Source organism: Python bivittatus, unplaced genomic scaffold, assembly GCF_059951505.1.
Source record: "Python bivittatus isolate LINGU-HERP-01145 unplaced genomic scaffold, Pbiv_v1 ctg000980_np1212, whole genome shotgun sequence".
Classification (NCBI taxonomy): domain Eukaryota; kingdom Metazoa; phylum Chordata; class Lepidosauria; order Squamata; family Pythonidae; genus Python; species Python bivittatus.
The window spans coordinates 6,895,151-6,909,527 of record NW_028277125.1 but is presented as its reverse complement, the minus strand read 5'-3'; the positions used below and the strand labels follow the sequence as shown (position 1 = coordinate 6,909,527).

The window sequence follows — 14,377 nt, the reverse complement described above, 5'->3', positions numbered from 1 at the left end:
GGGAGTTCCCAGTTTAAGAACAAGTTCCGTTCCCAAGGTCTGTTCTTAAGTCGAATGTGTATGTAAGCCAGAACAGTATTATTGTATAATACTGTGTTAGTCAGTGTTTCTCAACCTTGGCAACTTTAAGATGTGTGGACTTCAGCTCCCAGGATTCCCCAGCCAGCCATGCTGGCTGGGGAATCCTGGGAATTGAAGTCCACCCATGTTAAAGTTGCCAAGGTTGAGAAACATTGGTATAAGTACTATTGTGTAATGAACCATTGTGTATTTAACTCAAATCACTGTGTATTTAACTCCAGTTTTGCTACAATAGGCTCTGTTCTTAACTATGGGGAATTCTATAAACTGGGCATTCTTAACCCGTGGACTACCTGTACTTCTTCAGATATCCATTTTCTATATGCTGACCTAGAAAGCAACGCAATGCCAGGAATATTATGGGAACTATGGTCTGTGAGCAAATCAGGGGACCAGATATCCACTTCTCATGGCCTAGCTGTAAGATTAAAATTGGCACTTCCCCATTTACTTCCTGGGAACAAGATCAGAGGTTCAAGAATAGTTAGTGCCTCTCTGGACTGGAGAAATCCTACCTCCTCTTTACAGAGACACGCATGGAGAAATCTGTGGCTTTAAATAGGGTGGGTGAGAATGCAGCGTTAAAGACATTTTGATCCTTCTCCCACCTTTCCCCAAAGGGCAGGACACAAGATGATTTGCAAACAAGCCTTGGGATATGTTGCAATCTAATGAAAAAGGAATTCTGCCAACTTCTATGATTTGCATACATCTGCTTTATGGGGATACCAAAAAGTATTGCCTTAATTTCACCCCATTTTGTTTTCCTCCTCAGCCACTTCGCTTTGGCTTCCAAAGTCTATCCAAGCGTTGCCCAAACCAAGCCAATCTTTGTAGTGATAAAGAAAGTCTCTCTACACTGAAATTGGATTCCTGGAGATTTGCTGGAAAAATCCATCAAGTTTTCTAAGTATCACTATGGAAATGATTTGCCATTGCTCTCGGTAGGAAGTTGTTTGGACTTCCCAGTTTGGCTTAAGCCCTGGGAGTTTCTGGTGGTGTCTTGTCCAAACCAGGTCCAACCCTACTTATTTTTTTAAAATCTGTCAAAGCTGGCCAGGTACTGTGGAATTAGTAAAATGGGTCTAAGGCCCATATGATGTTAAATCTGTGACATGAAGATAAGGCCACAGTTCATTTTAGCAAACTGAGATTTATAAGACAATCCTTGCCATCTAAGGTGCTCCAAGTAATCTCTTAGTTTTTCCCAAGACAGTTTAGGCCAGTGTTGTCCAAACTCGGCCACTTTAAAATGAGTGGCTGGCTGGGGAATTCTGGGAGTTGAAGTCCACTCATTTTAAAGTGGCCAAGTTTGGACAACACTGGTTTAGGCAAAAGAGAGCAACTTGAGAGATCAGAGAGCTGGTTTAATATCCATTTTCTCACAGAGGATCTGCCTGGTGCTTCCTGGAAGCTCACAAGCAAATCTGATCTCCTAAGAATGCCACAGATGCAAACTGGCCCCCTAGCCAGATCAAACACGTCGCCATCAAATATGCTAGAAGGCAGATTTCAAAAAATCCCCACCTCTCACAGATTTTGCCCCTGTAATATATTGATCTTCAAACGGCGGATCCTATTTCACTGTTTCATGAATTTTATAAGAGTCTTCAGCAGGATGCTAAATGGCCTATTTTAAAATCAAGACCAGGAAGAGATACTTCTGAGTACGTTAGCATTTTACTTGCAGATGAAAATCCTAAAACTACAGAGGCAACAGCCAGATTTTTAACTACAGCTATAAAAACAAGGTCTTTATGAATACATCGATAAGTTGGGATTTGAAGTGTTTTATGTAATATTTATTAAATATTTTATTTGTTAAACTCTTATCTAATGCCAAATTTTAGATTATATTTGTAAGATGCTATTTGGACCTTTTGGCCATAAATAATAATAATTTTTAAAAACCCTGCCCCCTTCCTTTATTACGCAGCAGCAAAGCCCGTGTATTAGACATTGCATTATACGAAGCACTCCTTGATTTCTGACTGAAGGTCAGGTATCATCGTATGTTCAAATATTATCAGAGAGAGAGACAAAACCTTTTTTTCTGTCCATTCTCTCTGCACCACGTGCAATTTCAGAAACCCCGATCCTTCCTCTCCCACTTCAGTTTACTTTCCTCTGAGCTTATTACCCTGAGTGATCTTCATAGATTATTTATTTCTCACATGTATCTCTTACCTTCCTTCCACCATGGTATACTTTGTTTTTCCTGGCAATCTTGATCCCAGATGATGACACAACTCAGACTTCTCACCTGCTCATGTTCAACACAGCCCTCTGACCACTAAGCCAGACTGACCCAAGCTACGCTTAACCCAGACTGTTTCTATTCCAATAAGATCTACTCCAGGATCAAACTCAGCTTTTTACTGCGGGTTATGGCGGCACGTGGGCCTAGTTAACACCATTCAAGTAAGCTTCCAAAGACTAAGAAATGGGCTGGAAAAACCTCAAGGTCAGCTGAAAAGTAATGACACTGCTTTGATTTATTCTATTTATATCCCACCATTTCTGAGAGCAAAAAGCAATCTACATAGGGTGCCTCCCTAATTCTATGCCTACAATAACAATCCTAGTTGAGGTGCAACTGACTATCCGTGGTCCAAATCTAACACTTACTGGCTGTCTGAAGATCAAACCTCAGGAAGCCAGGCAACAAACTCAAATGGTGTGTTCATCCACGTTGCTGAAATCATGGTTTATTGAATAAACCACAACTGGTTGGGTTCACACAGTACACTATCCCATAACTCTTGGTTTATGAGCCATGATGCCCTGAGTTAACACCATGATTGATTACATGCCATCAAGTCATTGTCATCGCTTACCAACCACACAGGTAGATTTTGTCCATGACAATTGGGCCCTAACCTGGTCCTTTGGAGCTTCCAATGGTGCACTCATCACCACTGTAACCGAGTCAACTCACCTTGCTGCTGGTCATCCTCTTATCTTTCCTTCAGGGTTCACACCATACACTAAGCCAAAACTAAAAAAATCTACATGGTGACTTAGCATGCTATGTAAATCCAACCAGAAATGATGAGAGTCAGGATCTGGCTGAGTCAATAAGAAGATGGTCCTTGTAAACCAGTTCTAGCAGTCCCATCTAGATGTGTGAGGCATGACGGGAATTGTAATCCAAGACATCTAGAAGGCCTCAAATTGAGATACAGCCACTCTATACCCACTTCCTCATTATTGCTAAATTCGAGGTAACAGGCAGATTATTAAAGATGTTGTGGGTTTAGTACTTCCAATTAACTTGGTTTCCTGCAACAGTTGTTCCAATCTCCTTTCCTAACATCGTTTTTCTACTGTGTCCCAGTGATGTTGGCTTCATCTTGTCCCCAGCCCAGGCATGGGACAGACTTAAGTTGTCCCTAATGGTACCAGCATTAAACTAGTGTTTTCTCCCTTATTCCAACTCTGTCCAAGGTCAGCCTCAAAATGCATAAAATCAGTTAAGCTTTATCTCCTATTATCTTCAAGAGAAATCAAGTGTCTTTTCACACTTGGGAACAGAGGTAGCAAAGGCAGAATAGATGATCAAGAAGGGCACTTCACACTGATTTAATTTTCTGTCAACTCGAGGATGGATGGAGAACCTTCATCTTTGGAGTAAGGGACAGGCTCTCAGACAACAAATTAGGGACCCTTAAACATTTCAGAAACGTAGGGGTGGAAAGGAAGTCACAATACAGATTCTGAAGCTTGCAAACCAACAGAAATGACAACATTTCTGCCTGTAGCCACATAACCCTTAATAAGGTCAAGTAGAAACATGTTTCTTTGTACCTAAAAAGTATGCCACCGTAAATCGAGCTCCTTATTTTGCAATGCTAAGCTGTTGGGTGACTTGTGTCCCTATCGTGGGTAACTCTTAGGGCAACTCTTAGGGCATACAGGTAGTCCCCAGACTAAGAACGCCCAGTTTACAGATGACCCCTAGTTAAGAACGGAGCCTAAGGTAGAAAAATCCAAGTTGAATACACAATGATTCGAGTTTGTTACATAATATTACCCTTACAGTATTATGCAATGATACCGTTCTGGCTTACGTACAAATTCGACTTAAGGACAGACCCTGGGAACGGAACTCGTTCTTAAACTGGGGACTGCCTGTATTCAGTTAGGGGAAGCAAGGGAGAAACCTTATTAGTTCCTTTACAGATACAAGTATTTTGGCCATCCAGAAATGGATTAAATTAAACGTTGTGTGCGGCCACAGACCTACAATTTTAAGAAAGTTGATCCTCCAAGCCAGGGTTTCTCAACCGTGGCGGCTTGAAGATGGGTGGACTTCAACTCCCAGAATTCCCCAGCCAGCCGTGCTGGCTGGGGAATTCTGGGAGTTGAAGTCCACCCATCTTCAAGCCGCCACGGTTGAGAAACACTGCCCCAAGCCTTTGGGGGAGCGGAGACCCAGGGAAGCCGTGAAGGATTCCTTCCAGCCCCCCTCTTAAATCTGGGGATACTCGGAGGCACCTGCACTGCAGGGGCGAAGGTGCCCCACTGAAGAGCCTCTGACCCCTCCCGGGTTAAAGTTGCAGCCCGCCGTCCCCTGCCCGGAGCTCTGCAGAGGGGCCCGGAGTCCGTGCGGCCGGGAGAGGCCGTCCCGCTGGCGAACAGCGAGGCTAAACCCGAGGAAAAGCTGCGCCGAGGCGCCCCCTCCCGCCGCCGTCTCCCCCGGGCAACCTACCGTACTCGATCCCTCCCGAGAGGAAGAGGAGCCCGATGGTGAACCCGGTCCGTTTCTTCTTCCGTTGGGGATCCATCGCTGCGCCGGGCGGTGCTGCGCTCCCCGGCAAGAGATGCGCAGCGGGAGGGGGCAGCGGCCGGGCGGCCCGGGTTAGGCGCCGCTGGGCCGCCCTCGGCCGGGCGCTCAAAGGTCGGCGGCCGCCTCCGTCTCCGCCCCGCGGCGCACCTGGCCCGGCACCTCCCCCCGACCCGGCGCGCCCTCGCGGCCCTGGAGCGCCCGCGGAACGGAGCGGAGCGGGCGGCCGGGGAAACTTCCCGCCCTCCGCGCCCAGGCGGAGACCCTCGGCCCGAGCGGCGCCCTTTGCCGCCCCGCAGGCTTTGGAGTGAGGGGCGCGGGCGGGCGGGCCTGGGCCCCGGTTGGCAGGCTCGGCCTCCGTGGCCGCCGGAAGGCGAAGGACAGAAAGAGCCCAGGGGATACCCGCGCGCATCGGTCCCAAATGCGTAATTCCCAATGTATATACACATATTTGTATATGTGGATATTTCTGTGTGTGTGTGTGTGTGTGTGTATACATTTGTGTGTGTGTGTGTTTATATATATATATATATATATATAGTGGCATATGTTTGTGTATATTTGTGTATATTATGTGCGTGTGTATGTAATATATTTGTGCATCTTTGTGTATGTATGTGTGTGTATATATATGGAATGTTAGTGTATATTTGTATGTGTGTATATATTTATATATTTATATGGAGTATGTTTGTGTTTATTGTGTGTGTGTGTGTGTGTGTGTGTGTATATATATATATATATAAAATAAGATTGCATTTATTTGTGTATATTTGTGAATATTTTATATATATGTATGTGTGTAGAATGTTTTTGTGTATATACATATACATATAAATGGAATATGTGTATATTTGTGTGTGTGTGTGTATACTGTATATATGTGTGTGTGTGTGTGTGTGTGTATATATATATATATATATATATATATGGAATATATTTGTGTATATTTGTATATATTTCTGTATATTCATTCATTCATTCATTCATTCATTCATTCATTCATTCATTCATTCATTCATTCTCAAGGCAATGAACATACCTAATACTCCCTCCTCCTATTTTCCCCACAACAACCACCCTGTGAGGTGGGCTGAGAGAGAGTGTCTGCCCCAAAATCACCCAGCTGGCTTTCATGCCTAAGGTGGGACTAGAACTCACTACCTCCTGCTTTCTAGCCTGGGGCCTTCACCACTAGACCAAACTGGCTCTCAGTTGTATGTTTGTGTTTATTGTGTGTGTGTGTATATGTGTATATATATGGAATATGTTTGTATATGTGCATATTTGTGTGTGTGTAGGTATATACTATATATCGATATTTGTGTGTGTGTGTGTTTATATATATGGATACATTTGTATGTGTGTGAATATATATGGATATGGGGGGGGGTGTATAGACCGACACACACATATACAAATATTATCCATACACACACAAACCCAAAAAGGAATCTAGACCGGTAGACACATATTCCGTAGTGGCCTGTGCCCCGTCACTCTGTCTCAGCCCAACCCACCTCACGTTGTTGTGGAGAAAATAGGAGGCAGGAATATTAGGTATGTTCACCAACTTGAGTTGCCCAAAAATATATATTACAAAAAGCTTGATGAAAACTATAATAATAAAAATATAATAATGTATATACCGTATAATAAAACATACAGTATTGTGCCAAGGCAATTTAACAACCAAAAGCATTCAAGATGGGCTCATAAAAATCCTCAGCCAATGCCTGGGGGAAAAACACTTTGAAAAAGCAGGCTTATTCCATTTATTACAGAATAAATCAGTCCTGGCTTGGGATCGCACAACACACTACATCATAATCCATATAAATTCCATATTGGGAAATCATGATGCGCAAATCTACCTCTCCTGCTTTGTAATTCGTGATTTATGGCTTGGGGTGGTATGTGGACTTGTATCAGTGTGGTTAGTAATCCACCCTGGTTAATTAAATTGTAGTTAATGCGCTGAATATGCCCACCCAGAGGATTGTGTTCAGGGTGGAAATTCAATAGGGAGAAATATTTGTGTATTATCCCATATAGATGCAAGGTAAGAGATGGCTTTCTTGAGAAATTTCTGCCTGTGCAGAAGTCCTAGGCAGGAAGCCAACAAATAGCTCTAGCGTAAAACAGATGGAGACTTTTAATTTTAGCCTTTCTCTAAAGTCCCTAACTGCACTGTCAAAATGAAAAAAAAATAAATCCACAGGTAAAGCCTGTATTGGTGTAAACCAGTGTTGTCCAAACTTGGCCACTTTAAGATGAGTGGACTTCAACTCCCAGAATTCTGGGAGTTGAAGTCCACTCATCTTAAAGTGGCCAAGTTTGGACAACACTGGTGTAAACATTTGAAGGTGGAGAAAACACTACTTGTCAGATTTCAGTTGCTAAATCACAGCTGGGCAATCTCTTAATAGCTATCTGGAGGAGGTCAGGGCTACAGAATGACGGAGGCCACGTCCCCAGTGCAGATAGGGTTACTCTTGAGGTGTGAATTTTGGCAACTGTCTTTGCTTTCTAGTTGGGGCATACCATTTTCCTTTGCTTCCCACCTTGTGAGGACTGTGCTGTCGGTTTTCAGCGATCATGGCTGGGGGCCTCTGAAGGCCACAGAAAGGGGCTGCCCCTGGCCCAACCCTGTGCTAAGGAGCCTGGAGAAGAAACACACATTATTGGCTTGACTCAGTACTCAAGAGTTGCAGTTCAGTGTTGACTCGTGGCAAGCTGTCATAACTGATTTGGGGCTCCGCCAAAAGTCCATCAGGCACACAGTGACGCTTCGCGCCTTTTTCTGGATACCCCTCGATTCTGTAGTTTCAGGTAGGATGCAGGATGGTTGGAGGCTTTTCCAAGGTCCTGTCCAGCCACTGCACATAGCAGCACTGAGTTCATTCAGTTGTAAAGAACTACAAGTGTATCTTAAGATGAGATGCAGAACAGGAACACCAAAGGGCTGGAGGCATTTCTTCCCCTGAACAGGCATAAGCCATGGGTCCACTCCCCAGAAGTCTATTTATTGGTGGTTAGATTTATATTCCTGCCTTTGCTCTGGAGCCCAGGGTGGCATACATAGCATTCCCTCCTCCATTTCCTCCCCACAGCAATGATCCAGTGGAGTAGGTTGAGCTGAGAGAGAGAGAGAGAGAGAAAGGCCCAAAGTTACACAATGAATTTGGTTAACCATTAACCACAATGAATTTGGTTAACCACCCCATGGTTGAGGGGGTGGGGAGGACTAGAAACTGCCAAATTGTCAATTTTAATATGATGGATTATGTGCTATCAAGCCAGTATCAACTCTTAGCAGTCATGCAGATTTTCTCCATGACGATCTATCCCTAGCCTGTTCTTTCAGGACTCCCAACTCATCACCTCTTCTGGTTGTCCTCTTCTTCTCTTTCCTTCCACCTTTCCCAGCATCAGAGTCTTCTCCAGGGTCTTTGCATGCTATGTCCAGAGTGCAATCATTTGAGCCTGGTCATTCGTGCCTCAAGTGAGAACTCCAGATTGATGAGGGTGTCCATACTCTTCCCATCTTGCTTCTTCAAAGTCCAACTTTCGCTTCCATAGAGTATCACAGGGAATACGCTGGCTTGCACAGTTCTGATCTTTGTAGGTAACACACATCAGGGCACCTGAATTTCTTTTCAAAGTATTTCATATTTTGGAAAAGAGTTAAACATTTTTCAAAGCTTAGCTTCCAGCATAGCCCTTGGAGTCTGAGGATGAACCCTGGACATTATGTCTGATCCATACATAGCCTCCTGTTGGTTCCTCCTGCTGCCTATTCTTCCATGAGCTTTGTGGAGGAGGGCCGCTGCCAACCTGCTGGGTTAGGCACTCTTGTAAAGCGAGCTTCCTTGGAGGCAGTCTTGCACCAGGGTGGCACTACAACTCCCATCATCCTCAGCCAAGGCTGCCTATCAGGAGGAACCTTTGCAAAATAAAGCTCATTCATTTAATCCACATTTCAGGTGCAATTAGCAGACGTTCCCCCAGTAAAGATAATAGGCTTTTCAACAGGAATAAAACATTCGAGATTTTCATTGGAGCCTTAAAAGGGGCGGGGCAATTCCTTTAGATACGAGCGTCACGGCAACGTCTGCGCGTGCGCAGCTCTAGTCCCTCTGGAGGCGCCGCTCTTTTCCCATCTCGCGCCCTCCTCCCGGGAACAATATGACCGGACCAGCTTCAAGCTTCTGACGTCACCGGCAGGCGCCTGCGCCGGAAGCGGAGGAGCGAATTTCCGGGCGTGCAGTCTCTGGATGTGTGGACGCGTCGCATGCGTGCGCGTGGAGTCGTGTAGCTGCTCTGGCGCCTAGCAGAGGGGCGGCGTGTCCTTCGGCTCGCCCCCTCCTTATTTAAATCTTGCATTTCGCCTGCTCTTCCTCCTCGCCATGGCGGGCATCCTCTTCGAGGACATCTTTGATGTGAAGGACATCGACCCCGAGGGCAAGAAATTCGACCGGGGTGGGGCTGTGCGACCGTCTCCCTTCTCCTCCCCCCCGCTGTCCCGCCGTTTGCTCATGCCCTGCTTGTTCTGCTCCCAAGGAGGCTTGGGTGGTTCTGCCCCTCCTTGCTTTATCCTCAACAACAGCCCTGTGAGGTAGGGCAGGCTTCGCGGTGCTGAGCAGCCAGAGGACCTCCGAAGGAGGTTTGTGTCTCTGGATGTTTTGATTTGAGGCGAACTGCTAAACTACTATTCCAAAGTTTGAGAATACAGTTCCGAGAATTCCTTAAATTGGGAAGTCGGTTTATGGGTTGTTGCCCACCAAACGACCTAAACGTGACCGTGAAGACCCCATGGACGGAGCACAGTTTGGAAACATGACTCTTTTGGGCCACTGAATTCTGGAAAGGAGCAGGTTGAAAACGACTGATTTCATTTGGGCAATACTGTATAGGGGACAGAATATTTTCTACTTATGTAGCCTGCCTCACAGGGTGGTTGTAGGGATAAAAAGGAATTATCATCATTATTATTATTATTATTAATGATTATACACTTTTACCAAGGTACAATATAAATCAGATAATTTATGAAGACTTGGCTATTCCATCATGCCTTGGGATAGGGGTGCTGGATGAGTAATTACTTTTAAATGTGTTTTTGGAATGTTTGGTTCCCAATATATATGGTCATTTTATGAAGTATAAACCTGGTTTTACTCTTTGATTAGCATGTATTTACTTTAGTTGGTTGGAGCAGCCTATGAGCCTTGTAAATAAAATAAGTCCCCATTTTAATCAATCTAGTCACACTATGTTTCTTGGAGGAAGAATTTATTGTAAGAACAACTAATATCAACTTTACTCTGTACTGTATATGTAGGTGCTCCCAATCCCCTAGTTGATCCTTGTAGAAGAAAATACGACTGATCATCCTCATTCTAAGAATAGGGTTCGAGTGCTCTTCCCTCAGTGAGGCTGTGATTTTTGCAGCCTTCAGATGTGGCTGTGCATAGGTACTCCTGCAACTTGTGATATCAGTTAACCAAACAAATGGAAATCCAAGAATTTTATTGTGTTCAGTTTAACAATGTTGAATTGTTTTCAGCAAGCCCTATAAACCTTGGATGACTTGGAGACTATATTTTCCAGCCCAAAGCCTTGTGATTGATTCCTTGTAGATGAGATTAAGGCTTGAAAGTCTGTGCTGACTCCTTCCTTTAAAAAAAAAAATACAGCTTCAGGTTCCCATCCCTGATTTCTGAATCGAGGCTTCAACATATTCCTTATGAAAAGACACAACTTTTGGTGCTTTTCTTTAACCCTTACATACCTTTGGAGTGACATTTGAGGAGTAAATATCTTTCTTGAAGATTTCACCTTCTAATAACAAACATCCTGGCATGTCTTTAGTTTCCCGGCTGCACTGTGAGAGTGAGTCCTTCAAAATGGATCTGATCCTCGATGTGAATGTACAGATCTATCCAGTTGATCTTGGTAAGCATGCACCTGGCAGTGTTTCTTGAGTTCCTATATCATTATAAAACATGTTTGGATGATGTTTTTCCCTGCAAAAAAATTCAGATCTGCACATAAAGATTTTGCTTATTACTGAAAGAACTGTTTCTAATAGCAGCCATCTAGAATTTTCTGGGTTTGCACAATGCATTGAATCATGAACAAATCAAACAGGCTTGGCTCAACACAACATGCTAAGTCACACTCAGAAAACCCTGATCAAACTTAGCATGTCTTTCACTGACTTAATAAGTGTTGTGCAAACTAATATATTCCAGTGTTTGTCCCCCAATATTTCTTGGTATGCTTACTTCAAGCCTTGTTCTGGTCATTCCTGTACAGTTTTTTGCAGTCTTGCACTTGGACCTCCTCCACATTTTATTATGGATCTTGCCGTTCTAGATTTGCACACTACTGTGCTACTTTTGGCAAGTTGGACTCACAGTCTTTCTATTTTTGTTGTTTCTTTTGCATTTTGTATTTCACTTCTAATGTTCATTCTTCCTTGCATTTCAGGAGACAAATTCCGCCTTGTGATTGCCAGCACTTTGTACGAAGATGGGACCTTGGATGATGGCGAATATAATCCTACAGATGATAGACCCTCCAGGTAACAAAAAGGCTTTTCTGCAGAGCTAGGGTGGGCGCCAATATAAAGAAAATGCAGCTATTTTTCTTGTCACAGATCTGATTGTTCGGTCTCCTCATCGAAGTTTTGAGTTGAGTTTTCAGAGCTGGTGGAGAAATAGCGAGGGACCTGTTTTTCCTCCAGCTGCAGAGCTGTACATATCAGCATTTCTTACCACAGGCCACATAATCTGGGTGCTAAAAATTGGAATTCAGCTACATGAGGAGAGTTGGTTCCCCTGCTTTTAATAGAGAACAGCAAAAAAAAAAAAAAATTGCATAATCAGTGCTTTGAATGAGTGATTGCTTTTTTGGGTGGGGGGGTTAGGCTTGCAAGCAGAGATTAGAAAACTGGCTTTTGGGGAGGGTATTGCTTCATGAGCAACTGGATGAGCCATAATTATTTTAAGAGTAAACACACCACCCTCACTGGCTATAATGTTCATTTGTGCCTTGCCTACAAGGCATTGCCCAAACCTTGCATTTTGTAACATTCTTCTGGCATTTCCTTGGTTATCAACTTCTCCTGAACTGTAGAGCAGGAGCTAAAAATGCTGGTGCTGTTTGCCTTGCCAGGTTTGCAGTGCTGTTCCCCTCTTTTCTCCAGGCTGGGATGGGTAATGTCTGACCTACTAACCTCATACCAAGTATGGCCAGTAGTAAAGGACGATGGACATTGCAGTCCAACAATATCTAGAGAAGTGATTCTCAGCGGGGGCCACACCATATTTCTAGGGAGCCACCCAAACGTAACTGTCAGGGGTATCAGGACCTTTTTTTTCAAGCTAACAGCAACTATGAGTGGAATCACAGAAGTCAGTGAGGCTCAAAAGGGGACCTTAAGCAAAAAAGGTTGAGAACCCCTGATCTAGAGGAACAAGTATTGCCACCTTGACTCTAATGTGGTCAAACTAATCTATGAATGTCTCCCTTCCCCTCCTCTACCTCTAATTTTCATGCCAATCCTGTGAGGTAGGTTTGGCTGAGAGAACATGCTGGAGTCCTGTTATTCAGTGATCTTCGTGGCTGAACGAGGATGGAACTTGAGATAATGCAGTCTTAACTATGTACAACCTGTTCGGTAGAATGATATGTAAGAATCCAAGGGGAAAAAATTGCTGTTTCACAAAGTGCAGAAATATTTAGATGTCTGTATGTCACAGATGGAAGGCTTGAATTTTGTTTTGCTGCTAAACACGCTCATTCTTCGTTTTCGGTGTTTCTGCTATACAGCACAGCACAAAACCATTTTAATGTACGGTCCCTTCTCTTGGCTGGCTCTTCTTACCTACAGGGCGGACCAGTTTGAATACGTGATGTATGGGAAGGTGTACAGGATTGAGGGTGATGAGACGTCAACAGAAGCAGCCACACGCCTGTAAGTGTCCTCTTCTGAAATAGGTTGATGAGTGATCGTGTTTTGACATCACACAAAGCCATAATTTGATTGGTTTGGTTTTGGCTGAGGATGTTGTGTGAACCTTGCCAGCGATATTTAGTAAGCCAATCATGGTTAAGCACAGCGGCTTAGCACAGCGAGTGAATCCAGCCGGTACTACTTCATCACTTGGCCATCAAGCAAAAGCTTCAGGAGTAGATAGCTGGCCAACTTCACTCCCTTGTACTCCCTCCACCGAAGGAATTTTCCACAAATTGTCTTGCCTGCAAGTAACCAGCCAAGGCAGCAGACGTGTACAGTTGCCTGGAGTAGGGACTTCTCAAGCTGCATTAGCCTTTCTGAGCTTATGAGTCCTGTCTGTTTTTAGATGGTACTTTTGCTCATAGTCTAAAGCCATAAGCCATGGCTTGACATGCTAGAACCAAACAATCTGCATTATGGCTTAGAGTAATGTGTGACCCATCCAGTTGGGTAAGAACATCCATGAAGAAGATTCTACTTTTTGCATCTTCAGTTAAATAAAGGGTCAGATTGCAGATAATGGGAAAGGCTGACTGTGGAAGATGCTATCCCTAACCTGATACTTGCCACATTGCTGGGTCTTCAGCTCCCTTATTTCCTAGGTAGTATGACTAGGGGATGGCTAAATTTTACAGAGGTGATACCCAACACCTCTGGAGGACACAAGATTGAAGAACAGTGCTCTAAAAGGCTGCATGGCAGAGGACAGCCTGTATGATGATGGGGCATGTATCATGATCTAGCGTATGGCAGCATGATCTACGCAGGAAGTTTTGTTTCTGCCCTTGCAGCTGGGAGGAGGCTGCCTCCTCTATCTCACCCTTCTCTCCCCTCCTCCAGCTCTGCCTATGTCTCCTACGGTGGCCTGCTCATGAGACTCCAGGGAGATGCCAACAACTTGCATGGCTTTGAAGTAGATTCAAGGGTCTACCTCCTGATGAAGAAATTAGCCTTCTGACCAGCTTCCACTGCCAAACGGTTGGAGGCTGTCTTAGCAGCTCAGACGTTATGGAAGATAACATGGATCTGCTGCTTCCTCTGCCTCCCCCAGAAGCGTACGGACTGAAGCTTGGCAGTGAATCAGAAGCATCCTTCAAATGTTCTCCACCATCTGAGCAGCCACAAGGAGGACATTTTATCTCCATAACATTTGCCTAGTGCCCCTTGCAGTTAGGAAGTAGATCCCAAGCTGCATGGCAGCATTCCTCCTTAAGCGGAGGAGCAACATTTCCTGGTGCTGGAAACTATAGGGCTCTGATGAGCCACTCTGTTCACAATGCAGGAAGGTCATTTTTCTACAAATGCAACACTGCCACTTCTGGTGAGCTGAGGCCATTTTCTCTGATGTTTTAATTGAAACCATAAAGAGAGGTCGCTTCTGAGTCAGACTCCTACAGGTCGATCTTTGCTTTTTTTTTTTTTTAAACCTCAAATAAACATTTTGGATTTTCATGGTTGTCTGGATTTCAGCATAAGACAAGTTG

At 44.3% G+C, this 14,377-nt stretch overlaps 2 protein-coding genes across 3 annotated transcripts in view; one reads left to right on the top strand and one right to left on the bottom strand.

The window, feature by feature from the left end:
- The window catches only part of LOC103062741 (major facilitator superfamily domain-containing protein 8-like), a 29,745-nt gene extending 24,589 nt beyond the window's left edge, over window positions 1–5,156 (bottom strand). The window contains exon 1 of the mRNA XM_088131909.1: window positions 4,793–5,156. Within this exon, the coding sequence (XP_087988035.1) occupies window positions 4,793–4,868 (76 nt within the window). The 5' untranslated portion in view covers window positions 4,869–5,156. The remainder of the gene's footprint in view (window positions 1–4,792) is intronic.
- Window positions 5,157–9,102: 3,946 nt separating this feature from the next.
- Window positions 9,103–14,350, top strand: POLR2H (RNA polymerase II, I and III subunit H). Of its 2 annotated transcripts, none has more exons than XM_007441923.4 (5): window positions 9,103–9,349; window positions 10,742–10,825; window positions 11,363–11,456; window positions 12,768–12,851; window positions 13,734–14,349. In XM_007441923.4, exons 1-5 carry the CDS (start codon window positions 9,277–9,279, stop codon window positions 13,849–13,851), a joined length of 453 nt encoding a protein of 150 aa, XP_007441985.1. In that variant the 5' UTR covers window positions 9,103–9,276; the 3' UTR covers window positions 13,852–14,349. The 2 variants fall into 2 exon arrangements, with proteins under 2 accessions (XP_007441985.1, XP_015746076.1); XM_015890590.3 differs by having other exon boundaries at window positions 9,144–9,167; window positions 13,734–14,350.
- The last annotated feature ends 27 nt before the right edge of the window (window positions 14,351–14,377 follow it).